The sequence below is a fragment of the Ammospiza nelsoni genome, chromosome 2 (assembly GCF_027579445.1).
Source record: "Ammospiza nelsoni isolate bAmmNel1 chromosome 2, bAmmNel1.pri, whole genome shotgun sequence".
NCBI classification, from domain to species: domain Eukaryota; kingdom Metazoa; phylum Chordata; class Aves; order Passeriformes; family Passerellidae; genus Ammospiza; species Ammospiza nelsoni.
Window position 1 is genome coordinate 46,942,076 of NC_080634.1, and position 25,761 is coordinate 46,967,836.

At 38.0% G+C, this 25,761-nt stretch overlaps 1 protein-coding gene across 1 annotated transcript in view; it reads left to right on the forward strand.

Annotated features, from left to right (window-relative positions):
- Positions 1-25,761, forward strand: part of RNF17 (ring finger protein 17) — a 40,958-nt gene that overhangs the window by 11,309 nt on the left and 3,888 nt on the right. The window contains exons 11-33 of the mRNA XM_059466198.1: positions 934-1,008; positions 2,169-2,260; positions 3,767-3,928; positions 4,504-4,696; positions 5,148-5,313; positions 6,630-6,820; positions 7,390-7,528; positions 7,990-8,143; positions 8,850-8,965; positions 9,891-10,011; positions 10,736-10,853; positions 12,397-12,618; positions 13,573-13,723; positions 14,788-14,906; positions 15,505-15,595; positions 16,425-16,540; positions 16,866-17,173; positions 18,256-18,419; positions 19,205-19,324; positions 21,712-21,792; positions 22,373-22,498; positions 24,813-24,917; positions 25,547-25,697. Of these exons, the coding sequence (XP_059322181.1) occupies positions 934-1,008; positions 2,169-2,260; positions 3,767-3,928; positions 4,504-4,696; positions 5,148-5,313; positions 6,630-6,820; positions 7,390-7,528; positions 7,990-8,143; positions 8,850-8,965; positions 9,891-10,011; positions 10,736-10,853; positions 12,397-12,618; positions 13,573-13,723; positions 14,788-14,906; positions 15,505-15,595; positions 16,425-16,540; positions 16,866-17,173; positions 18,256-18,419; positions 19,205-19,324; positions 21,712-21,792; positions 22,373-22,498; positions 24,813-24,917; positions 25,547-25,697 (3,281 nt within the window). The remainder of the gene's footprint in view (positions 1-933; positions 1,009-2,168; positions 2,261-3,766; positions 3,929-4,503; positions 4,697-5,147; positions 5,314-6,629; positions 6,821-7,389; positions 7,529-7,989; positions 8,144-8,849; positions 8,966-9,890; positions 10,012-10,735; positions 10,854-12,396; positions 12,619-13,572; positions 13,724-14,787; positions 14,907-15,504; positions 15,596-16,424; positions 16,541-16,865; positions 17,174-18,255; positions 18,420-19,204; positions 19,325-21,711; positions 21,793-22,372; positions 22,499-24,812; positions 24,918-25,546; positions 25,698-25,761) is intronic.

The window sequence follows — 25,761 nt, forward strand, 5'->3', positions numbered from 1 at the left end:
AAGCAATCTATAAAATCCTCTTTTAGAAAACTTAGGCCCTACCTACGAGGTCACTGGTTTGAAGATACTGTGAGTGATGAATGGCAATTTCAGAGATGCCTGTTTAAATGCATAATGGTAAACTCTCCCAATTTAAAAGAAAGCTGAAACAACAAAATCCAATTTTTTTTCATTGGAAAACTTTTTGAGAACTTCAGCTAAACAGAGGACAAAGGAGACCTGATGAAGGATAGCTCTAAAGGTGTTATGTACCTTGTGCCACTCCAAAATTTCACCAGAGGTGAAAAAAACCACAAGTAGGAAATGCATAGAAGTTGAGACACATGCTGTAGACATAAAATGTTGTAGAAGAAAGAGTGATACTTTCCTGAAGGGGCAGTGGGAGAGAAGCCCAGACAACTGCTCAATACTACTTACATTTCGGTTTTCATTAATTAAAACTGGATAGAAAAGTTAAGGCATTTATTTAAGTTACATTCACAGTTCCATTAGTTTAAATGTAAAAGTGCTTAAAAGATTTTGCTGGTTTTCATTGGTAAAGAAAATAGTTAATAGTTAATAGTGTAGCAATGAACAGAAGCATATATTTTGGGCTTGAGTTACAGTTTTGTTCTTTACAAAGGAAAGAAAATTCTTTGTCTCTGTGCAGAATAATATATTGAACTAAACTGAGTATAAATGATGAAACTGGGTGAATGCTGCAGTACTCTGTGCATGAGGGTGAAAGCATAAAACAAGAGTTTTTAAATATGAACATGAAGATAAATGAGCAGCCAAATCTGGTTTTTGTAGGGACAAATAAACTAGAGTAGGTAATTAATCTTACTTTGCCCCTCCATGAGTATTGTGCTGAAAAACACCATAGGTCTCAAACTGTCAAAGTGATTTAGGTATTCTTGTAACTCTCTATAATGTTTGTTCTCTTCTGTTGAGATTGTTCCTGAACACTTTTGAGATTACATCTTCATTAGAAAATTTGGGAGAGATTAAACAGGGAATGACAAAGAAGTAAGTATTTTTTAATGAAAGAGAATAGGTGTAGTAATTTACCTCCTCTAGTGGTTAAGTGCTTACTGGAGACCAAATCAAAAAAACTGTAGGTGCTTATGGAATTCTAAGATTTTATTGAAGCAAAGCAAATCTTTATATGCTGATATTTCAATCAGCATTCCAGTCAGTTCAGTTTGTGTTTCAGTTCGGACATTTTTGTTTTGCTTGTGTTTTGCCCTAGTATATTTTGCTGAATCACCTAAGTTATCCAGAATTCATTTACACTGTTTACTTTTCAACTTTGATTGGCACTTAATGATTTGACCATGGAATCAGTTAGGCTGGAAAAGGTCATGGAGTCCAACTGTAAACCTAACACTGCCAAGGCAACCACCAAACTGTCTCCCTGGGTGCTGTGTCTGCTGTGTTTGTACTGCATGTAATAGAGATGTTCATCATTTCAGCACATGAAAATGCATCTAAATGAATCTCTAATGAACAGCAAGTACTGAAATTGGTAGTGTTTCCAGTTCATGGTCTAAATACAGATTGTGTCAAATGCCAAAAAAACTTTAAGATTAACAAAGAAAACCCTTATATTTTCAAAATTACGGTTGCTTTTATTTTTTTAGGGACTTTTTGTTTGTTTTTGTTGTTTGTTTGCTTCTGTGGTCTTTGACTAATACTTGAAAAAATGGAATGGAGTTGCTGTTAGGGCTGTTGTAGTTAACAATGAATATGCTAAAAAAGATTTGTTGCATACTGTAATATTTGAAAATCCTACACACGAGAGTGAGTAGTATCTGGTAGTACAAAAGCATTGGATATGCCTTTTGTTTTCAACTTGAGCTATCTTAGCACATTATGAACATTGTTTTCAAATAGTTAGTATTTGTACTTGTGGTCTCTGATCATGTAGGTTGGGGGGTAGCTCTTGCAGTAAGCTGTGCCCTAGTACTGTCTGTGACAATTCTTCCTGGGATTCAGAGTTATAGTACTGGTTATTTCTTGTCTTGGTATTTAAAAGTGCAATTCAGTTTATTTCTAGCAGGTCTTATGAGGCATTTTTTTGACATAGTGATGCATTCTTAATAAAAGCTCTGCTTTGACTTGTGCTTTTCTAAAAACAGACTGAATTATGTTAATTTGTTTCCAAATAAATTTTTTCCCAAATACAGTGAAGATAATGGGCAAGACACTGTTATCCTTGATGACCAGGAAGAAACACCTGATGTCATAATAGAAGAAATACTTGAAGATGACTTGGAAGGCAAGTGTCTTAGTACCTCATGCTTTCTGTGTTCCATTGCTGAGTGTGATCCAGTTTTTGAGACTTGTATTATGCTGTGTGTTTGGCTCATGCAAGTTCTTTAATGGTGTCTGTTTCAGTTCTTTTGAGGGTTTTTTTGTTCTCCTGTTTAGCTTATTGAAAACTTTATCACAAGCTCTCCAAAGAGGGTCAGAAGCACTATCTGTTATACGATGATTTACTGTGACTTGTAAGAGTTTCTGTCATTGGCTCCTGTGGAATTCTTTTCTGTCAGTTACCTCAGCTTCTTGAATCTTCTCTCAGGCCATTGTCCTATGATATTTGGCAGGAACAGCTAGGTTACTCGGCTTGTCTGGTTCTCCCTGGATTGTACTAGTAAGAGTGTAGCTGTCAAGTCCATGAAGGAATCCTTCCCCTCTGTCAGAAGACTGAATCTGGAGTACTGTGTTCAGTATTGGACCTTGTGATACTGAAAGTCACTGTCACACAGGAGGAGGTCCAGCAGAGCCTGCCAGGCTGGTGGGCAGGAGGTGCTCAGGGTCTTACAGGTGTTTTCCAGCCTTAATAATTCCATAGTTCTGTATGTAAGAAAAGATAGCTGACTCATCACTCTTGAAGATGATGGCCAGGGGTGATCCAAAAGAGGCTGTGTCCCTATAGGGGAAATCATCTAAGTCATTCAGACTTCTTGTTCAGGTGCCATCTTTTACACTGGAAATGGCCAAGAGAAATCTTGCATCTCTTCTGGATGCAGCATTTCCTAAACTTGGAAGCGTGGTCCGGGATACCTGGTTGGATTGTTTCAGGTGCTAGATTCTGTGTAGTCTTTCACCCATGATTGCAGTTCAGAGGTGGCAGTGCTCCAGGATGTTGCAAGTTTGTCTGGTTGGTGTGCCCTGATCAGTCATGCAGGTGACATTCAGTCTAGATGATGTTGTCCACTCTTTGCAGGCATAAAATACTCTTGTAAGAATTGGGTTGTGGGGCTTCCAAAACCTTCTGATCCATTAACAACCTTTGTTGAGTGGCTTCAGAAAGAGAAAGCTGTTTTTTGCATCCCTAGTGGAGGGAGGTGCCTGCAGTACAGAGGATTTGGATGTATAGTCACAAATCCTGTCTTATATAGGGTCATCTCTTGGCTAGTTCCTTGGTCTTTGTGCACTAACTATAGGAAAGTGCTTAGCATACCTGTTCTTAAAAGTAGAAGTCTTAATCTCTAATTTGCTTTCTATGTCTTTGTTAGAGGGAGTAAAAACTCTGAATTACCCACTTAAATTCAGGCTACCACTTTGTGAGACAGCGTTTTGTTTTGGAGCATAAGGGAGGTAGTTCAGAAGAAAAATTCCATCAGGAAGCAAACATGGTAATAGTTTGAAACGAGTAGGAACAGACTTGTCAGATTAAAATCTGTTACATGTAATATTATCATGACTAATGCAACATAAACTGAATCATATGCCTGATAATATCTGGAGGGTGTTTGATAATTTGTTATGTCTTACTCAGGTTTGACAGAATTGGTGTTGGTAAGCCATGTTATAAATCCGTGCCATTTCTATGTTCGGAGATATTCACAGAAGAAAGAAGCATTTGCTTTGCAGACAAAATTAGAAAACTTCTGCTGTAGTAAGAGTTCCTGTCTCTTGCCTTCAGACATTTTGGAACTAGGTAAATTGTTAATTTCTAAAGGTCTACACAGCTTAAAATACTACCTTGCAATATACCTTCCTTAGTATCATATTCTTTCTTTTTTCTCTCCTCCCTCCCACTCCTTTATGTGGTAAAGCAGTCCTATTAAAGTTACTGACTGAATAGAAACTATTCTAGAAAGGAAGATGAAAGACAATAATACATTCTTAAATCATTAAAATTATTTCCTAGCCCACATGTTGATGATGTTACCCACTTCCATAATGTGTTTAGAAAACTGATAAAATATGTAATATGTCAGTGGGATTTTTGCCACTTTACTCAGAACTACAGAGGTTTACCAGAAATTACTTTTTGATACAAGCCAAGCACCTGATATCCTTAAAGACACTGAGTGAATGAATGTGAGAGGAACTTCTGGTGGCTACAGAGACAAGATTTACAGTCTTTGTGTCTTCATTGTAGCAGTAGCACTTTCATTACCTGTGTGGAGGATGGGAATAGGGGAGCATTATGCAGAACTGTAATAATAGTTTTGGTGTGAAATACTTGAAAATACTGAATTTAGTCCTTTTGTATTTGCTTCCATACAGGTGCTAGAACTTTCATTAAGAGTAAGGAAACTGGAATGTGGTGCCGTGGAACTATCACTGAACTAATTCCTGTAGAAAGTAAAAATCAGAGGAAGAAGCTTTGTGGTCCAATAAGATACCAAGTGTGTGATATTGCATTGCTGAAAGTATTCCTGATTGATTTTGGAAGCTCTGTAGTTCTGATTTTCTCAGGGTATGTTTATGGAAAGAAGGAGTTTTGTCTGCAGTTGTCTTTACTGTTGTTATTCAAGATCTCTTCTGAGAAACAAGTCCTTCCTCAACTTCACATAGGTGGAAAACCAGATACCCAAATGGCTCTGGTATTCTCTTCATACACATTCCCCTCAAAAAAAAAAAAAAAAAGTGGCACTGTATTTAAGTGCACAAGTGAACAAGCCTGCATACATTAAAATATTTAACTGAGACATGAATTGCAAAAGCAAACTCATGAGCATGTAAGTACTAAATGCTTTTAAAAAATGCATTTCAGTGAGACTTTAAAATTCTGTTTTATGGACATGACATTATGCCAATTACTGCAATAATAACTTAAAAGTCTGGGGTTTGGTTTGGGGAGTTTTAGGCATTGGATTTGGAGTATTTTGCTTTTAAGCTAGTGCTGCATTTATTCCCATTGCCATTAGATGTGATCCCACTGAAAGGCCTGATCCTGTTACTCTGCAAACTATTGAAACCCATGACATTTGTCTGTTTGTGAGGAAGCCTGACCAGCACATTGAGGCAGAGCTTGCAGCCATTCCACCTTTAGCAGTACGGTGTTCACTGAAGGATGTTGTTCCCAAAAATGAAGTAAGTACAAACTGCTTGAAGTATTTCAGGACCTTCTTCTTAAGATTTCTGTTAAAGAATGTAAATATGGAATTTAAAATTATTTTATTCCAATATAAACAGAAGAAAACCGAAGAGTACAGGGTTTATTTTTTAAAGTTGAATTCTCTTGTAAAAAGATGTGTTGCATTGCTTTCATTGGAAAAGAAATGAAAGCTTATAGCAGTCTGTCTTAAAAAGCCTGTGAGACTACAAATGTATATTTCAGGCTTAAATCTCACTGCTCATACTTGAGACATGTTCTTTTGTGAAGTTTAAAAAGTAATTGCAAAATTAATCCTCTTCTTTTGTGTCTGTTTGGTAACTATGCAAGTAGTAACTTTCAAAAGTCATCCAAACAAAGAATAAATGGCTTCTTAAAAAAAATTAGGATAATCCCTTCAGGGATTATACTTGTTACTTAAAAATTTTTGCCACTATTGTAAAGTGTTATTTATTCTCTTTCAGTATAATCACAAATAAAGTACTGCCAACCAAAAAAGGCATATATATAGCAGTATTATTTCCTTCAGTATGCACTTTTTATTAGGCTTGCTTTATTGCCACATTCACATGGAAATGAGCTAAGTCCAATACAGCTCTGCGTTTCTGGCAGTATTAACTGTTGTTCAGTTTTGAGGAGTTTTTACCAGTCTGATGTTGACTGAAGTAATTTTAAATAGGGAAGTTCTGGAACAATTTTCTCAAGTGTAGATAAAGTGCCTTCCTTATATGTACTCTCAGTTTTCTCTGTTCCTAAGAGGTACAGATTTGTGGTATCAAATGAGAAATGCATTAACTTGATCCCAGAGAAACAAATTCAGACAGGCTTTTTCAAGGTAGATTAAAATGTTACACAGGATGCTGTGGAGAGTAGCAGTGTGTAAATTGATCAGATCAGGTTGTGTATTTGTGTAAAGACACAAGAAGACAAACTTATATTTCTGCTCTCTCAATTCATGGGGAAGTCATGAAATGAAACAGGTGAGATGATTCTGGTTAATGTATCAAAACAATCTGAGGGAATCTCCAGAAGAAACATGGTAGAAACTGCAGTCCTTTGGCCTGACTCAGTATCATGCAGTTTAATACACATACTAATCCATCATGAAAGAATTCCATTCAGTGCTGTCCTGGCTGTAGACTAAACAAGTCTGACCATGTTCAGTATGTAATCTGTTCAGATGCATCTGTGCTTTCTTCCTTGCATTTACTTTATTTATCTTTTAATTATTTTGTTTGTATTTTTTGTTTTAACATTCTCTGACATCCTCAGTAACTTTTTCTTTCTAATCCAGGATGAAGGTTGGGGAGAGGAGGCAAAGACAAAATTTTTAGAAATGGTAAATAACAAAGTTGTTTCAATGATGGTATTTAGAGAAGAGGATGGTGTTCTCATTGTGGATCTGAGAAAACCTCCATTTAATGAAGTAAGCAGTAATACACCGCTGTCTCTCAAGGATGCTTTGGTTTTCTTAGATTTGGCAAGGTATGTGTCTTCCTTTGGATCCTGCTCCTCTGTGCCATAACTGGTAACAGAATAATGCTTACCAAGTGAAGTTTACTAAGCTGGTTGCTTTTGCAGGGTTCCATATATTAATGTGTTAACTATATATTAACTAACCTTCAGCAGTGTCTGCTGATTTCCTTTTTCACCTTCACCAATGAGCACCATGCTGTACTCATTTGCCCTAGTCAGGCTTCATTTAGATAGGGAACTTCATTTTAGAAAATGGCAAAATATTTAAAATTTGTGAAGAAATATAGGCTCTCTAAATGAGAAGCCTTTGATGTCTATCACAGACAGAAAACCACACAGAAATGAGCCTGGGATCCGTTTGATTTGGCTGGTAGGCAGTGGGAGTAGCATTACAGATAATTGACTGCCCCACCTGCAAGAAGGAAAGTTTAAGCTATACATAGAAGTATGAATCAAGTAATTTTTATAAGATCATTTTGTGGTTTTTGTAATGGGAAATTTGACATTTGAATATAAAAGGATTGGTTTGCAGTTCATTTTGACTGACTTTATTCAAAATTTCACTTTGTTTACCTTAGGTTTAAGTTACAGCTTCCCAGCCAGTTGGAAAACTGCACCATCTTGCAGTACAGTCCACCAAATATTCCACAGGAAGGAGAAGAGGTCTTTGTTGTGGTTTGTCACATCAATAGTCCAAGTGATTTCTATCTTCGCTTGGTAAGTTTAGAAGTAAAGCCTGTTCAGATTAAACTGTGAATAAACATTTTAATGTTGAGCTATTTGTAGCCCACAGTAAATAAGCTAGAACTTCTATTAAGTTCTGTCAGTTGTTACCAGTGGTTGGATTCCTAGAATTAGTAGGTGAGATTAATTCCAACAGTCATTGATTCAGCCTAGTTAAAATTCAGGAATTCTTAAAATCCTGGAAAGGTTTTGTCAGTTCTGTAACATGATTCATTCTTTTGTAGGTGTACAATATTTTACTGGTTATAATTGATTGAATAGGGCACTATTCAGTAGTTGTTAGGCTCTTTAATTCACTTTATGTATTCATGACCACTTTAATTTTGGAGGGAAGACTGGAAAGTACAGTACTATTGAAAGAATTATCCCTTAAAAGAGTAAAAATGCTATTAAAAAAACTGCTGTGTACATGTGGTTTGTTGTTTTTATTTCAGAGAGAGAGTGTGGAATCTTTAGCTCTTCCAGAGAAAATTCAGGAGATATATAAACAAGAGAATGGTAAAAACTTTGAAATTTTCTGCCCAGTTGAAGGCCAAGCATGCATTGCAAAGCAGGAGGATGGGAATTGGTACAGAGCACAGATTATAGGTGAAGTACTAATTCTTTTACTCTAATGCTAGGTTGCAAAATCAGATGTGCTAGTAGGTCAGAATCACATGCTGGATGTGAGCAGTAACATCCAGCCAGTATTTTTACTGGGAATTATGATGCTACCAGGTAGCTTCATAAAGTCAGTAGTACTAATTCATATTCTTTTGCTATTAACAGACTGGTTTATACGCCTGTTCTTTCTAAACAGAGATGCAACATATTCCATTCTCTAGGGATTATTGAAATTCTATTACAGAATTATTTTAAGTAGCATTTCTCTTGCTGTTACAGTGTGAACCCCAGCTTTGGCTATTCCAGCCAACCTCTGAGTGTGTCTGGTGTTGATTCATAATTCTCCAAAGTAATTCCAAAGGGAGTGGGGGGCTGTGCTTGTGCTGAGTCTGTGTTGCCTGTAGGTGGGCAGTGTAGCATGTCTGCTTACATGTTTGTAAAACTTGGCATGTTTTCAGTGAGCCAGTGTCTCACAAAGGGGGCCAAAATGCCAGGGCCCTCCTTTTAGGGACCTGAAAGAGCTGGCTCCTGAAAAATACGCATTTTGGTTGGGGTATAAAAAATAAAAAAAATTTATACAAGGTGATCGATCATATGGCATGAATGTGGGGTCTACTCTGAAATTCTGGTGCTTTAACCTGTATCAAATCCTAATTGTTTGTTAAAATATCTTGGGTTGTTTTCCTTGGAGGGCTGCCAAGTTGTCGGGAAGTTCTGGTAAAATACGTTGACTACGGCAACATTGCAAACTTAACTCATAAAGACATTCGCAGAGTGAAACAGGAGTTCCTGAGCTTTCCAGAAAAGGTAAATGCCTGGATTAAACACTCAAAATTAACAGATCTCAGTGAATGAGAGGGGGAAGAGAGAATTGGGCACCTTCTGAAATACATTAAATAAATAAAATGTGAAGGAACTTCATTTTTGCCCACCATTACGAAGTGTCTCACTTAATGTTTTGGGTGCATATTGAAAACTCATTTTTTTTTGTATCTTTCAGGTGTAAATTAAATCTAATGTTGCTCTGCAGTATACATACTGCAGGAGAGGTATATATACAATGTGTATATATACATGCTTATTTATTCACCTAAATTTATTTCCATAATAAGCCAAATGAAATTTTGTGTTCTTTCCTTTTTAAATTATAATCTCATAATAAGAGGGGGTTTTTATATGTACTTTTTTTTGCATTTAAAATTTGGTGTGTTTCTAACTTGAGGGATGGTTGGAGTGTCCCCCTTTTAACAAGGAGGAAAATTGACTGGGAAAGAAAATGGCAAACTATTTGTGTCAAATAAAAAAAAAATTAGCACAAATTTCTTTGCTATTCATTTGATATTTCTGGTTACCAATCACAATTATGCTTTGAAACTTCTTATATTGGTAGGGGTTTTTCTTAACTCCTTGTAGGTACCAATGGGCTTTTTTTATCACTTCTGTGCAATAATCTTTACTGATCTCTGCACCAGTTCTATGCCTTACCATAAAGGGAGAAAAAGAGATTTAAGCTCTTTGTATTTCAGCAGGAAAGTCTCTTAGTGTGAGGTTCATGCTCAGCTACAGGGAAAGGAGGGATCATTTTGAGCTAAATCAGACTGTGGTAATGTGGAACCAGAAGCCAAGGTCTTGCTGTCTTGGATGAGTGCAAAGCAAAGCCTGTGATTGAGTCATAATCAGATGATTTTGATCTGTATGTGATGTTGTTGCATAATCTTGGGTTTTTCTTCAGGCAATCAGGTGTAGGCTGGCTTGCATTGAGCCATTCAAAGGGGCAGATGAGTGGAACAGAGAAGCCAAGGAGAGATTTGAAGAAATGACTGAAGATAAGCTTATGTTGTGTTCAGTTATTGGTAAGTGTATTAATTTCTATTTATATATTGTTAAGTTGTCTCAAATGTAGAAACAATCACTTTGAAATTTAAAATAGTATTTATTTGAAATGCTTGTGTTTGTACCTGCTAGAGATAGACTGGAGTGAGAATATCTAAATTCTCTCCTCTGATTGGAGGAGGCATAACAGATAAAATTTGCAACAAAAGTTCTGCTCATGTCTTGTCTTACAGACCACACCAGTGTTACATGATATAAATAATCTGATTATTCAGGTGGGCTTGTTTCCAAAAGTACTAGCTGTCCATGGTGTTTCCTGACTTTATTGGTATCTGGGAGTGTGATTGCTGCTGCTCTGAAATATTGCCAAGAAAAAGAAAAATAATTTCAGATAACACATATATGCCTTAGTAGGATTTTTCTCAATATTGTTCATATGTAGCTACTTACTTGTTAGCCCTTGTGAAATGATGATATGGAGCCCATTTGATAAATGGAATTGTGTAGCAGTTGGAGTTGTTGTAAAAAAGCATTTTGTGATTATTGGTGTATTTTAAGTTAATTTTATGCATATGTGCAAAACTGAGCATCTGTATGTTGTTGGTGTTCAGAATCAATTATTTTGTACATCAAATATAATTTTGGAGAATTCTGTCTTTTGGCATTATTTGTCATTGCTCTAAAACCAGAGTCTTCACACTGTCATTGATTGCCACTAATTATGTTGATATTATTCATTCACAGAAATTTTAGATAATAATGTCTTGTCTATTGAGCTCTTCAATGCCTCTGCTGATAATGGGAAAAAATTCAGTATTAACTGCCAGCTAGTTGAGGAAGACTTAGCATCCTACATACCTGGGTAAATACATTGTGCATTACTTTTAAAGTATTTGGAAATACATAATTTGTGTATTGAAACTGGTGTTGGTGTGTCACCTCCTGTGGCTGGAATTTACCACATATGTGATAACTTGATTTAAGATCTCATCCATCAGCTGGTGTACTTTAGAGTATAACTGCAGTTCAATAGTTAAATTCTCAAACTAAATCTTAACTAATGTATTGAAGTTGTACCTGTGAAAAAACTTGAAATCAAATGTTTGCCTTGTACTTGTAGTGTCCCTAAGTGCCAAATCTTGCCCAAGTGTTCACTGTTAAGGTTCCCATTCCCATTTAGTAAGAAAAAGAATTTGTGTCTTAAACCTGCACATATGGTGAGTCACCCCTTTGGGAGATCTGTTACTAGAAAACACTTGGGTAACAGACTGCAACAGAAGGGTTTGGAAGACAGCAGAGTTGGGAAGTATCATAGATAATCCATGGGCTATATAATTCATGAAAATCTGTAGTTAATATTCAATTAATCATTTTTGAATACTGATGGAAATATATCATTAAATGAGAAGTTTTCATTCCAAAAGGAAATTCCTGAATTTGCTTTTTTTAGGAGGAAGCATGTAAGTGGATTTTCTCTCCTAGCTCAGAAATGTTACTAAATCTTAATAACACTCTAATACTGTCATAGTCACAATTTTTAGTAAGATTTTTGTAAGTTACGCAGCCTGAACAGCTAAGTTGGTTTTTCCCTGTCACAAAGGTATTTTGTTGTGTCCCATCTGTACTTAGATGCCTGCTGCCAGCCTTCACTCAAGGGAGTATATTCCTTTGCCCTAAGTTGTTGTGTAACACTGATCCCTTGATTAAGGTGGATTTTATGATCCCTTACTCACTCCCCTTCTTCAGTTGGTCTGGGGAGAAAATAAAAGAAATTTGAAAACTCATGGGTCAAAATAAAGAAATCACTTACCAAGTACTGTTGCAGGCAAAACAGACTTGATTTTACTTAGTTATTACTAATTAGCATAAACACTGAATTACTAATTCGGGCATTGGTACACAGAAGACAAAGATTTATGGCAGCTACCCTCCCCCTTTCCCAGGGTCAAGTTTATTCCAAGCAGCTCCCATTCCTCTCCTGGACTGGAGTTACACTCAGCATTCAGGGAGGCAGGGAGTAGTGCAGGGAGTTGGGGTCAGGACACAGCAGTTTATCCGTGCTGCTCCTTCCTTCTTTTCTTCTTGTGCTTTAGAATGGACCCCCCCAAGCCTTTGTCCCTTATTCTGTGGGGCAGGAGGCCCACTCCAGATGTTCTGTTCTTATGGGCTTGGTGTTCCCTGTGCTATCTCTTCTCTTCCCTGAATGTAGAGGGATCCCTTCTGAAGGAGAATAAAAATGTTACTATCATTAGTGTTTCAGAAGTAGCACTTATGACTGTTCTTGTCTAGGCTACAACTCACTTTCTGCACATTGAATGATTCCTGTTATTTTGTTGTTGAGCCTTTTTCACTTCATTTAAAATCTGTTTAGATTTTCTATTCTAACTATTTTGTGCTCTTTACAGGTACACTGAAAAAACTGAAATAAAGCCTAAAGAAATATGGGATGATCCTCTAGAAGAAATTTCTAGAACCTCAGAAGCTTTTATTCCCACAGACATGGAATCTGTGGATGAAGGAGATTTCAGATCACTTTGTAACAAGGAGTTAGATGGGAGGATTAGTCATGTTGTGTCTCCTAGTAAAATTTTTGTACAATTGCTGGCATCAGAAGATATATTGAAAAGGTACTGAAATTCAAAGAACTTCACTTTAGTTAAAGTGTCCTTATTACAAAGTGGTGAAGTATAGTTAGAACAAACTCTGATGAGAGTTGCATTTGATACTGTGTACTTCTTGAAGGCTGCTGACTTACTTGCCTTTGTTGAGGAAGGTATAGGAGCAGAAGAGAAGTTGGCACTATATTGTGGCTTATTAAATAGTTCTGATTCCAAATTAAGTATATGGTCTCACTTGTATTTCAAATCAGTTTTATTGTAGTAAGTATTGGAGCCTGATGAATGCAACACTGTCCAAAAAGATTAAATATTCCTGCTCTTTCTTCTCTCCTTCCTGTTCCCTCATTAGAAATCTGGTCAAATAAAACCTGTATCCCAAGTCTAAGAATTTCCTATTAGTGGTAGTAGCAGGGGTTTTTTTTCAAAGTGTTTCCAGTACCCTGTTAGGAAGTTTGAACACAATTTCTAGACACAGTGTATATCAGCCTGCCTTTGGTAGATATTTAGGTATCATTTAGGTAGTCATGCCTACTCTTTGGAAATAGTTAGAAGAGTCTGTCATGGTTTAGTGCAGGTTGCTTATGTATTTTTTATCTTTCAATTTTCATGGCTGTAACTGCATAAACTACCATTTATGTAGTCATGACATTGAGGATCACACTCTCAAACTGTCAAGAGAAAACAGTGTAGTTTTCAAATAGTGCCATACAAAGCACTCAGGATTGCTCAGATTAATTCCAGTGTCTAAGTTAACATGATAGGTTTACAGACTTTTAATCAGCATGCGTGTGTTTTGTAACTCCTATTTCATGTATTTCTAACATGTCAGAAAGAAAAGCTGCAGCACTGTACATCTGTTAAAACAGTACAGCTTCACTGTATGCTAGTTAAATACTGACTGAATAAGCCTTTTATTTACTGCATTACATTTTATCAGTAGAAAAACGTTTTTTTTAATGTCAGATTACAGGAGGAGATGGCTTCCATCTACAGAGAATCCCAGCCACAGTCTGTGAAGTGGGAGAAGGAAATGCACTGTGCTGTTTATGTACACGATGTGGGACAGTGGCAGAGAGGTCAGATAAGCAAGATTGTCTCTGAAACAAGTGCAGAGGTAAAGCTCTTATCTTAACAGGATTCATACTTTTATTTTTAAACTTGAAAGCGTTCACTGATTAAAATAAGGTCAAATCTTTGTTTCTTTCTTCTGTGTTCATGTTTTCTCACAACCTTTTGCTTTTGTTGAGTTTAACTATTTCTGTACATTGCTGCAAATCAGTTGAGTGTCTTGTCAAACTTCAGGTGCCTTTAGCAGGGAATCTGGTAGTTGAGGAAGACTCATGAGGTTGACTCTTTATTTACACTGCCGTTTGGAACATGGCAGAGATTCCCAAGCTATAGTCTAACGATTCATTTTAGATTCCAGCAGATGTGTGAAACTGAGGGTTACAGTAATTCAAACTTAATGATCCTTGTTAGAAGAGGGAGCCAGTTGAACCAAGTGCAACACCACAGGATCACATGTAGTCAGGCAGCTGCATGAACCCTAAACTGATGCTGATGCACCGTGCCGTGTAGCTATAACACTTTCCACAGTAACCTCACACAGCACTGCTTGAAACATGTTCTGTTGTACCAGTTTGAAAATAATGAGCACCAGAAAAAGCATTTTGTGATTGAATAATTAGATGTCTCTATAGGAAGAATGGCTTTTTGCTCATACAGGTAATCCAGCACTGGATTGCTATTATTTTTTTTTTTCATCCATCATGAGGTTGTGCCCAGGGTTCTTTTTAGTATGAAGCAGATATGGGACTTTGTGTACTTCAGTTTGCATCATCTGCTTTCTGAGCCCAGGAGCCTTCAAACAGCTATTTAACCCCATCAGAATAAAAAGCAGGGGGTGGAGGGAGAGCTATTTCGGTGTTTCTTGGTTTACCAAAAAGTCAGTAAAGTTGTTTAACCTCCTTTGAGCACATTTGTATGGTTTGTCCCTTTGCTGTGCTGTGGTAGTCGCTTGAGTTGTGGTGAAGTATTTCAGTGCAAAAGGCATTTATTAAATCCCAGTTATGTTTGAACTTTTTTTAACCTCGGCAGGGACGCTTTGAGTTATCATTTCTTACAGATAACAGCATGAGAGGAGGTTTTTTCTGTTTTGTGGTTTCTTGCCTGTAACAGGTACTACTTTATGATTCTGGAGCTGAAAAAACGGTGGAGGTCAGCTGTCTAAGAAAACTTGAGGAAAACATGAAAACCATCAGGATGTTAGCAATGGAATGTTCACTGACAGAAATAAGGTAGCCTTTCCCTTATACCGAGTGGCAGCAATAGAAACTGATGTACCTTTGTTAGCACTGATTATGTAAGATTTGGATGTGGTTTGCTTTTTGAATAAAGTGGGGTGCTGGCTGTGATTTATTTAATTAAGGTTTGGAGTTTTTTTCTAAGGGTTATACTGTATTGTAGTAAAGCAGAAACTGTTCTGTAGAAATAAATAATATTTATAGGTTGAGTTACAAAATAGTGAACAGATCTATTTCATTGAATACTTTCTTTCCTTGGCTCAGAATTTGAGATGAATTGGATTTCCTGAAACAGTACAGAAGGTCTCTTTTCTAGACTGTTTTGACAGGTGTCATAACTTCTAGAACTCATGATCCTCCTCATTTTGAAATTCTGGGTTTGTGGTTTTTAATTTTTCTGGTTGTAGAGATCCAGAAATTAATAATGATTTTGTTACTCTTGACTGTAGTAGAGATTTTTTTTTTTTTTTTAACAGTTTAGGCAGTTTAGAAAAAAAGCCAAGTTTTTGGTAGAGGGAGGAGTTGGTGGTTATACTCAGGAGATGCCAACCTCTTTTGTTGTACCTAGAGGTTATCATTTGTTCTATGTTAGACCCACAGGTGGAAGCACGCAGTGGACAGCAACAGTGTGTGAATGCTTGTCCTATTACCTAACTGGAGCACAAGTGAAGATAGTCATACAGGTTTGTAATCAAAACCAGTGGTATTTACAAAATTCCTGTCATACTGTCTGTTAATTTGGATTTTTTTCTGAAGATTTTATCTTTCAAAAAATCATTAATAAAACTTGTATAGCTGTTTGCTCTGGGGGAAAAGGTGCTTTCTTCTTTCTGCTTTACTCTTGTTATTCACTGAAGCATTAGAGCAGTTGGCTGCCCAGTGTGGAGAGAACTTCATCTTTGATGTGTTTGGTTATTGAATAGTAGATGTATCTTTGGGATCACTGGATGCTGACAGCCTTTATGGACAGATAAGCAAGCTGCTCAGGTTTTTTATGAGAATTATTTCAGCAGCTACTTTGCTAGTTTTCAAGCCTCAGAGACTGGAAGAATTAATCCAGTGCTGTATGAATATCATTAGTAATTTATCTCTTCCACGGTTTAAAAAAAAAGATTATTGGAAGGGTTTGATTTGTTCAGTGTCTGTTATCTGCTGCCAGTGATATTTTACAGTGTGTGTGGAAATAAAAGCAGTGATGAGTGGAGTCATTTATGCATGGGTTTAAATCTCCTGCTGTAAGACAAGTGTTTGGCACTTGATTCTATTAAAAAAGCTCAGAGGAAAAGCAAGCTTTTACTCTACAAGTCTTTTTAATGTCATGTGTAGATAGTTCCAATGATTTTACCAACTATTCTGTCATATGGATTAAATAAATTTCTGTCTTCTCATGTGGGCACCAGTTGTTCAAGGATGTCTGATTGACAGTCAGTACCAATAAAATGAAAAATATGCCTGTAGTTTAGAGGAAATGCATATTTGTTGTACGTTGTCCAGCTCTCCCATTTTTTCCAGGAAAATGTTGTGGGTTGTGCATTGCCAGTGAAAATTCTTTGCAAAGATGAAACAGGAAAAATGACTGACACTTCTGAATACCTTATTGAGCAGGGTTTGGCTCTTAGAAACAGAAGGTTTGGATAATTTTCTTTTGTATTCTCTCAGACTCTGATGTTCATATTTGACAAAACTAATAAAATCAAAAAATTTGGATTGTGTTCTACAGTTCTAGCAACAGAACTCCATCTTCAGTGGACTTACTTACAATGTTTTATAACGAGTATAATGTTATTTATTGTATCCATGGCACATTGCAGTTCTCTAAGTTTGTAGATGAGATGCTTGACAGTATTTTGAGATACCTTTGCCACTTCTGTGTGTTACTTGTATTATTTTGTAGTTTTGCACTTTTGAAGTTCTCTGTCAGTTAATACATTGATATTTGATTGAATCTTCTAGAACTGGTAAAGCCAATGGGGCTTGTTCAGTTTCCAAGGAACATCTTGAAGTACATTTTGAGCAGGAGAACACACAGCTGGCTGGTTGTAATTCCAAAATTGCATATGAAAGAAGCAGGACTGTTCCAGAGGAAAACACCACTATTTCAGAGAGTGAACAAAAATCACTCAAAATGCACGAGCCACTGCCTGGTCCAGAAATGGAGGAAGTGTATAAATCTCCCATTGTTCCTGAAGCAAAAGTTTTCCAGGCTGTAGTGAGTTGTATTGGAGGTGATGGAACTATTTATATAATACCAAAATCATTTGGTGAGTTTATGTAGAATAAAATACATTTATGAATCTGAGTGCTCTTGGGTATCAGATTTTATGCTGGAACACCTATGTGGTCTGGAAGATTCCTCTTGGGAGGTGATGTCTTTGGTGTGAGGGGCAGGGATTCTCTCCTTAAATCAGCTTTTCTGTCCTCCCACCCTCCCAAGCAATCCAAAAACCCAAAGCACTTGGATAGGCAGATGACTTGACTTTCTTCTCTGTACTGTAATGGGTAAAGCAGCAAGTGCTTTATTTTGTAATGTTGACTGATCAAGTAAATGTAGTAATTGTCTTCAAAGTGATGCAGATACAGTCATAAAGGTTCTTGGAAGTTAGCTTGGTTCTCAGATACTGCTGTATTTTTTTTTCCTGCAGTTTAAGCTCAGTACAGTTTCTTCAGGCTCTTTATTTGCATTGTGATACATTCTGTATCTCACAATGTTTCCTGTTTATGTTGCTTGAAAGAATTTCATTTTCTTCTGACTGATGCAGTGTCACTCCTCAGTTCCATGTTAGTATATTGTGCTTTAGAGAAATATTTATGTATGAGAACATTAATTCTATCTTTTTTGCTCTATAAGTGCATTTAACTACTAGATTATGTAACTTTTTATTCCTAAACCTTTGAAATTCAAAGTTCTTGCTGTATGTAGGCTGTACCATAGCAGGAGAGGTTCTTCTGGGCACCTCTTCTGTGTTGTTTCATGGTGTCCTACCACTAAAACAGTGCTTTGAGAGTTGTTGTCTTGTTCATGCTTTGTTTTGCTCTGATATAGTGGTGCCTAGGTGTCACTTCCGAAATTTACAGACTCTTCTACAAGTTCTTCTGAGATGAGAATTCAGAATTTCTAATGGCTTCAGAATTGGAAATGCAGTTTACTGTTAGTAACTCTTCTGCATATACTAGATATTAAACATACATATTGTATCACTGTTGGGAAATAGATTTTTAATGCTGCACATGTGTTTGTTTATACATGTCATCTGCATCTGATGGAGTTTAGTGATGGAAATATTTTGCATGAATGTTAGAGACTATTCTTAATCTCTTTTTTTATTTCACCTCCTCTCCCAAGAAACTGCACTAAACAAATTGATGGCTGAAATACAAAATACCTTCAAGGGCCTTGGTCTCCTGATACCCTACTGCTGGAAGAAGGGAGAAGCCTGTGTTGTAAGGGGATCAGACACTGTGTGGTATCGAGCTAAAATTGTGGAAGTCAGCAGTAGTACTCTGCAGGTAAGTTTGATTGTATGGGGTAAGGGGAGAGGGTGTATGTGTATCTGCATATGTGTGTTTAAAAAAGGTATGTAATTCAATCCTGTAAAATAAATAATGGATTTAACATTTTTTCATTCAGCTGACCTGTGCAGTTGTTCATTCTGCTTAAAAGTGCGGATTGCTGTCCTCATTTTTACATTTATTTTAAATATCATTTTTACCTATTTCAGTTGTCACAGTTTTTCCTGTAGTTTCCCTAGTAATGATTAATTTTCTTAAGTAAAAAGCTGCTCTTGATTTCCTGTAAGTAATCCCTTTTAGGTTATTTATTTTGCTGTTCTTACCATTTGTGGAATGCTTTGAAAACAATTAGGTTTAGAATACCATACCTGCCCTAATCCCCACCCAAAAAGTATTGGCTGTCTGTTTTGAATTCTTTCTGCTGCAAAGGTGTAGAACCTTCTTCTCATTAGCAGTTCATCTTACCTGAGCTGTTGAGTCTGCTCCTGACTTTTGAATGCAGATTGAAAAATCGATCCTAATTCCTAATTTTTTTCCTTTATATTTTAAACTGGTTATTTCACAAAAGGTAGCAATTCTTGCAAGAGAAGTTTATAAACTGAATTTCTTACCTGCCACTGCACTTTTTTAAATCTTTTCTTGCTTTTTCCCTTTGTCACATCACTTACCATCGAACCATTATTCTTTTTCCTCCATAAAAGTAATGCTGTAAGCAAATGCATTCCCTTACTAAACTTAAGTATTTCAGGAATTATTTCAGGAAAGCTTTGCATTTCCTGTAGGTACAGTACATAGATCGTGGTTACATAGAGAGCATTCCTCAGTGTCACCTGTATCCAACTACATTCTACACTGGCATTCCTCCCTTTTGCATCCCATGCCAGCTCTACAAGACGCTGCCGGTGAGTAGTGGCACATCCCTGTGTTGGTGGGTGCTTCTCAAATCAATACCCTGCCTGGTCAGGCTGGGAGGAGTGCTGGTGTCTTCTCTTGGCTGCGAGGATTCAGAGGAGAGATGATGAGGATTGTTTCAGCAGGTCCTTGTCAGGGCCCAGCAGGTTTGCTTTAGGAGGGGACCATGCTTGAAAGGCAGCTGTCAGTGGAGTTAGACCTTTGTGAGACAGCACACTGCAGGCTTGGCAGGGGATACTCTGAAATAATAATTCAGTTTGCAACAGCACAAACAAAAAGTAAGTCCTGGATTTCTTAATGCAGAATGGCCAGACAATCTGAAATTGTCAAGTCCTGCAAAACTGTGTTTCTAACATTCTGATCTTGGCTGTGTAGGAAACAATCTATAAACTAATACAGCTGAATTGTTTTAGGGGTTTTTGTCAGTAAGTAATTGGTGTGTAAATAACATCTTCACATACCATCACACCTTGCTTACTCTGAATGGTGCACTTAGTAAAAGTGACATACTGAAGTTACCAGCTTACTTTTGTTGCTGGAAATAGTTAAACTGATAGAGTAAGGAAGGCTGCAGGGGGGGTGGGGCAGGGACAGGTAGCAGACCTGCCAGGGAAAGGTAGCATGCCCAGGTAGGAAAGCTCCTGCAGCAGGTGGTGAGAGGGCTGTGCAGCATCAGGGAGGCTGAGGAGGGGTTGGATGGCTGATTCCAAGTGCAGTCTGCAGTGAACCCGCAGCCAAACAGCCAGAAACCCTCCCAGCAGCACATGTGGAACAGAGAAGGGGCAATAATGCAGAAGAATGGAAGCTTGCAATGGCAAGGGCCTGCAAGAAGAAGAGATTTTCCACAGAGTGTGAGGTGTTCCTGCAGCACTGCTCCCTCACTCTGCCGGCTGATGAGGGCAGAGCTCTCACATCAGGTGAGACGCCAGGGCTGAGGAGGGCAGCACCCTCTGCTCCCCGTGTAACCCCCAGTGCAGCTGACAAAAGGCTCCAAGGAGATGGAGACAGGAGTGGGTGCTCCCTTCAGGGAGGTTCAGAGGAGCCCATGTGCTGACCCAGCACTCTCTAGAGAGGGATGGTGCTCCTGCCTCTTTGTACTGGGGACATTGCTGAGAGGCTGCCAGGCCCTGTACAGTCCTCTCCCTGTTACCCAGTGCCAGGAGTTAGTTATCTACTCCTGTTGACACCAGTGATACCCCTCAGACTGCTCCTGGCTGTATCTGCAGGGGTTATCTGTAGATCCCAAGAGTGCTTGTAGGGATCTGTGGCCTGCCAGTAGTTTTTTCATCAGTCCTGTCTGGCAGAGGGAAGGGCCTTGAAAGGTTCACTCCAGTCTGGTAAGTTAAGAAATCATAAATGTTGCCACAGCCAGTGGTTGGGCTGCTTGGATGATGGCACTCACTTCAAGGAGCCTGCTCTGTTGGGGTCCTGTGGGGCCCATGTCCCAGGGAAGAAGAGCCTTTTTGGTCCATAGGTGTGCCAAGCCTGAAGAGGGATCACAGATCAGGAGACCACCAGTGGGAGCAAGTCCAGGGAAGGGCAATGAAGATCAGAGGGCTGGAGAACCTCTGCTATGACAGGCTGAGAGAGTTGGGGCTGTTTGTCCTGGAGGAGACTCCAGGGAGATCTTGAGCACCTTGCAGTACCTAAAGGGGCTACAGGAGAGCTGGGGAGGACTCCTTGTAAGCTCATGGAGTGATAGGACCAGGGGGATTATCTTCAAAGTGACAGAGGGCTGGTTTAAACTTGGTACTAGGAAGAAAATCTTCACTACAAGGATAGTGAGACATGGAAACAGGCTGCCCAGGGATGTTGTTGATGCCCCATCCCTAAAGTGTTCAAGGCCAGGTTGGAGGGGGCTTGGAGCAATCTGGTCTAGTGGAAGGTGCCTCTGCCCACAGTAGAGGGCTCAAATTTGATCTTCAAGGTCCTTTCTAAGCCAAACCAGTCCATGATTCTGTGAAAGACAGGCTTGTAAGCACACAGGTTGGACAGCAAACAGATACATCAGAGAATAAAAGTATTTAAGGTATTCTGTCCTTTGTTGAGTATTATCTTAGATTCTGTTGGTATTTAGATTATGATTCAGACAATTTTGTACATGTACATTATTGCATACATAGTATTGGTTAGATTTGGCAAGCAGCATCTCTTTCTAAGCCATTTCAGGATCTGAAAATTGTGGGTTGCGTTGTCACTTGAATTATAATGCGTCAAGTAGTAGATAATATTTAAATGATTGTAGACAACTCAAACTAATGTGTCTTCTAGTCAGATTTCTTTTTTAATGGTTGTGTATTTCCATCTACCCTAAGAATTGGAAGAATATTACTTGTTAGCATCTTAATGTGTTGGTTTCTTGCTTTTCTCCAAATAGATTGGAAATTTTTGGCAGCAGGAGGCAGTAGAATACCTTCAAGAACTTCTCAAAAACGAAGAGGTTGAAATTCATGTTAAGGTAGCCTAATTTATTCATAGATGTGAAATTAAACCAAGTTTTGTTGTCTTTTTCCTTTTAACTGGCACTAGGAATGGTACATGAGGGAGTATAGCAGTAAATGCAATTCTTAGACAAAAGAAAAAGCACAACTAAACTTACTTCTCCTGTGACTTTACCTTTATTATAGTTTTCATGTCTTAAATATGTCCATTAGAGTTAGTGCTGTTTTTTCACCCTGTTCATGTTGAGTTGTCATTTTGACAAGTAACCTACCTATTGGCAGCATAAATTGTTCTAAATTCTATTCTAAGTGATAAAATTCTAACATCATTTATTAAAATTATAAGGAAGCACATTGTCTGTATTGTCTGAAAACAAGCCATTTCAGACAGCTTAATGATAAATTGTGAAGGGGAAGGGTTTGAGTGAGCAAACACGGGATAATATTTCAGTGTTAGGATGAGCAATTGGTGCTTCCATATCAGAAAGCGATATTCCTATTTATGTTACAGCTGATGAGGTTTGAATTTCTTGGTCACTGCATCTAAAACTTCAGCCACTATTACTGTTACAGTCCTGTTTTGTCCTGTGTAAATAGGAGTTACCAGATAACCCATGGGGCAAGCTGTCCATCAGCCTGTATTTTGGGGGCATGTCACTGTCATCCTTCATGGCATACCAGAGGTACTGTGTTGCTGAAGATTGCCAGGACATACAAAAGCTGGTGAGACTTGTGTGTGTGTGTGTCCCCCTTTTGCTGTTGCTGTTCTACCTTTGGAAAGATTATTCAGTTGCTTGTTGTGACCTAGGAGGATTTGTTACTTTTTTTAATATTTCTGTGTGGTTTTGTGCTGTAAGCAGCAGTAGGACTGAGCACACAGGTCTGCAGCACAACATGGGGGAGCTACAATGTGCTGATAAGACTCTGTGGAATAAAAAATTGCCAATAGTTTGTTCATAGACTCTGTAATGAAAAGAGATTTTTGCACTTCTGTTTAAAGTCTAGTTAGCATTCCTCTAGAACACTACAAATAGGGTGATACTTTTAGCACTTGAAGGGATTAGTTATTCATAGAAATATATCCAAGGATGGAGTAAATTAAATCAAGTATTTCATCGTAAAGCCAGTGATTTATAGGGGAGTTACTTAGGTTCTTTATTCCAAGAGTCTGGCACATCTCCCCTAAAGATCATCAGGTAAGATTGAAGTTTCCACCTAACTTCATTTTCTTAACACAAAAACTCCATACATAAGTAATTTCTCTGTATTTGTTTTCATTTTTTTTGTTCCTTGAAATCTGAGGATCAGGTTTATTTAAATTGTTAAGACTTTGTTACTGCACTTTCCTCTTAATTCTGTTTAAGTCTGCCAATGTACTTTTCATTTGCTTCAGAAAATAATTTTCCAGTACAGAGTCTGCTGCTGTCACTGCTGGTGCAAAGCTCGAGTTGTCTGCCACTGGGCTCATGATGCAGTTAGAAAAATCCCTCAGTGTATATTAGAGCTGAGTAACCATGGAAAACCTCATTGTAAATCAATCTCTTGTTGCATTTTCATAAGGTCAGCACGACACACATCTTCAGCAAATTAAATATGGATCTGGAAATGAGATTGGTACCTTTAAGACAAAAATTAAATTTGGAAAACAAAAATAAAGCTGTGTAAAAAGGTTGCAGGCAAGAAGCATTCAGAAAGCCTGAAGTGCTTTCCTCAAGGAATAATTGCATTAAGCAGATCCATTCCAGGAATAAGTGACTCAGAACAACTTGTAAGAAAACAGACATCAGAAGTGTTCAGTTGTAGACCAGAAAAGAAGCAAGGTATCCAGAACTTGAGCTGAATCTCAGGAACAGCAGAAGTGGGAAGCAAACAGCTCTGAACACATTCAAACATAATCAGCTCTGGTTTTAGAGACTCGGCAGCCATGCTCACAAGACAGCTAAAGTGCATTATTTTTACATAAGGTGTAACCATTATCTATTCTTTTATTCTATAGTTTTGTAACTTTATTTCACAGCTTCAGATCAGTGATTTGGGATGAGTTAAGCTGATAAGGACTTCATTCTATGTTGTGAGCCTTGCAGCTGCTAACAGTGGCTTATGCAGGGCTCAGTGCACCGTTGCTGCAGTGTCTCTGTCTTTGAGATGTGCTTGCCTTGCACTGCACTGATGAGTTAGGAGCTGGTCTTTGTTACCATAGGACAATCCTAGCTTAGGCACTAGCCTGGCATTCCTGGTAGGGCAGTAGGATGTTGGAGAATGCATCAGAATCTCCAGGTGTGCTGAGCTTCACAGCAGTGACTCTTATTCCAGGTGTGTGTGTCCAAGTGTAGTCAGGTGGCTCCCAACTCACACTGCTCCTGATAGTTTTGCAGAAATCTGCCATTCAGTTTGTGTATCTGTGATTTAGTTAGACATCCTTTCTTTACTTGTTCAAAGTATGTACTTTGAATGGAAAAAAATCTTTTTTTTCCTAGCTAAGTTTGAGGAACATAATGATTTTTTGTACTGCATCCTCTGTGAGATCCTGCAAGGGAAACAAAGGGTCATAATTAATTGTTTCTTTTTCCAGTTACATATGTTGCTTCTACTTTTCTCTTGGGGCATTAATGAATAGTGTTCCTCAAGTAAATGTGTAAAAATGTATTTTGGAGAAATTGTACATTTTGTAACACATCATGTTTTAAGTACAGGAGATAATACAAGCTGTTTTCATGACCTATGTTCTAGCTGAGCTGTGTGCCATATATCCAGTTTAATGCTCCAGGGTTTATTTTGTGGTGAACCAAATGCAGTAATGACATGTAGAATTCAAACTGTAAAATACATGGTTTTAAAAGATACACTGGACAATGCCATGCTGCTGAGAAAAATCTTTATCTGTACATTGCAATGTTGTTTTTTTTTCATCAAGAACACACTGCTTACTGTTATTTTACACCTTTTTAGGTATCTCCTTTGTACCAGAAGTCATAGCTAAGTTAGTTTCTGTTTTGTTATTCAGTATGATGCTCAGCTGAAGTCTGTCTTGGTCTAGGGGGTATTTGAAGGAGACCTTTCGCCCTCGTACCTGCTGCAACCACTGCCTGTTCCAGGAGAAACCTTTCCTGTCACAGTTACCCACCTGGTGTCCCCCAAGGAGGTCAGTGTGTCTCACATCTCACATGCTGCACTCCACTGAGCTGGTGAAAAGGGGAGCACAGATGGCAATCTCATAGCATTAGAGCCTGCAAAATGGTCCTGAGCTATTGGTGCAGGGGGCTGTGTGGGGCAGCTCTCTGGATGAACACTGTTGAAATAACCTCATAGGTGGGGCAGTGAAACACTAATTGTTTCTCTAGAAAAAATTAATTTAAAGAATTACACTACTGCAGTCTGGTAATTTTGGTGGGGTTTTTGGTAATTTTTTTTTAATTAAAAAAAAAAATAGTATTTTTGCAGTCTGGTAATCTGGTATATTTTTTAATAAGAAAATAGGTTGTTGGAATTTAATGTGGCAGAACAATAGTGAATTTTTATGTAAGCCCACACAGTTTCCTGGAGTTCTGCCCAATCTCTCAGGCAAAAGGCAGAATGTCATGTGCATTGATCAAATAAAAGATTCCTATGTGGACTTTGAACAATGAAATAGAGAAGAAAGGGGAGCAAGGAGATGCTGAACCTTTCAAAGATGGGATCTGGATTAAAAGTAATCTTTCAATAATGGTTGGAATTCCTCATTCCTAAGTTAACTGCAAAAAATAGTAACATCAGAGCCTTTTCTTTACATAGGTTTATATTTGTCTTGATTCTTCTGAGAACCTTACAAAGCACTCTGCCACAGAGAGATCTGCCAGCTGTGACTCAGAGAGCCTTAGTAAAGCCCTGAAGTGGTGCAATAAAATTGTCAAGACACTTCCTCACCTAACAAACTTCAAAAAAGGTATGTTCTGTTTATTTTCCCTGTTGTTTTGTGTGGATATTTAGAAAGCCTGAGTTTCCCTTTG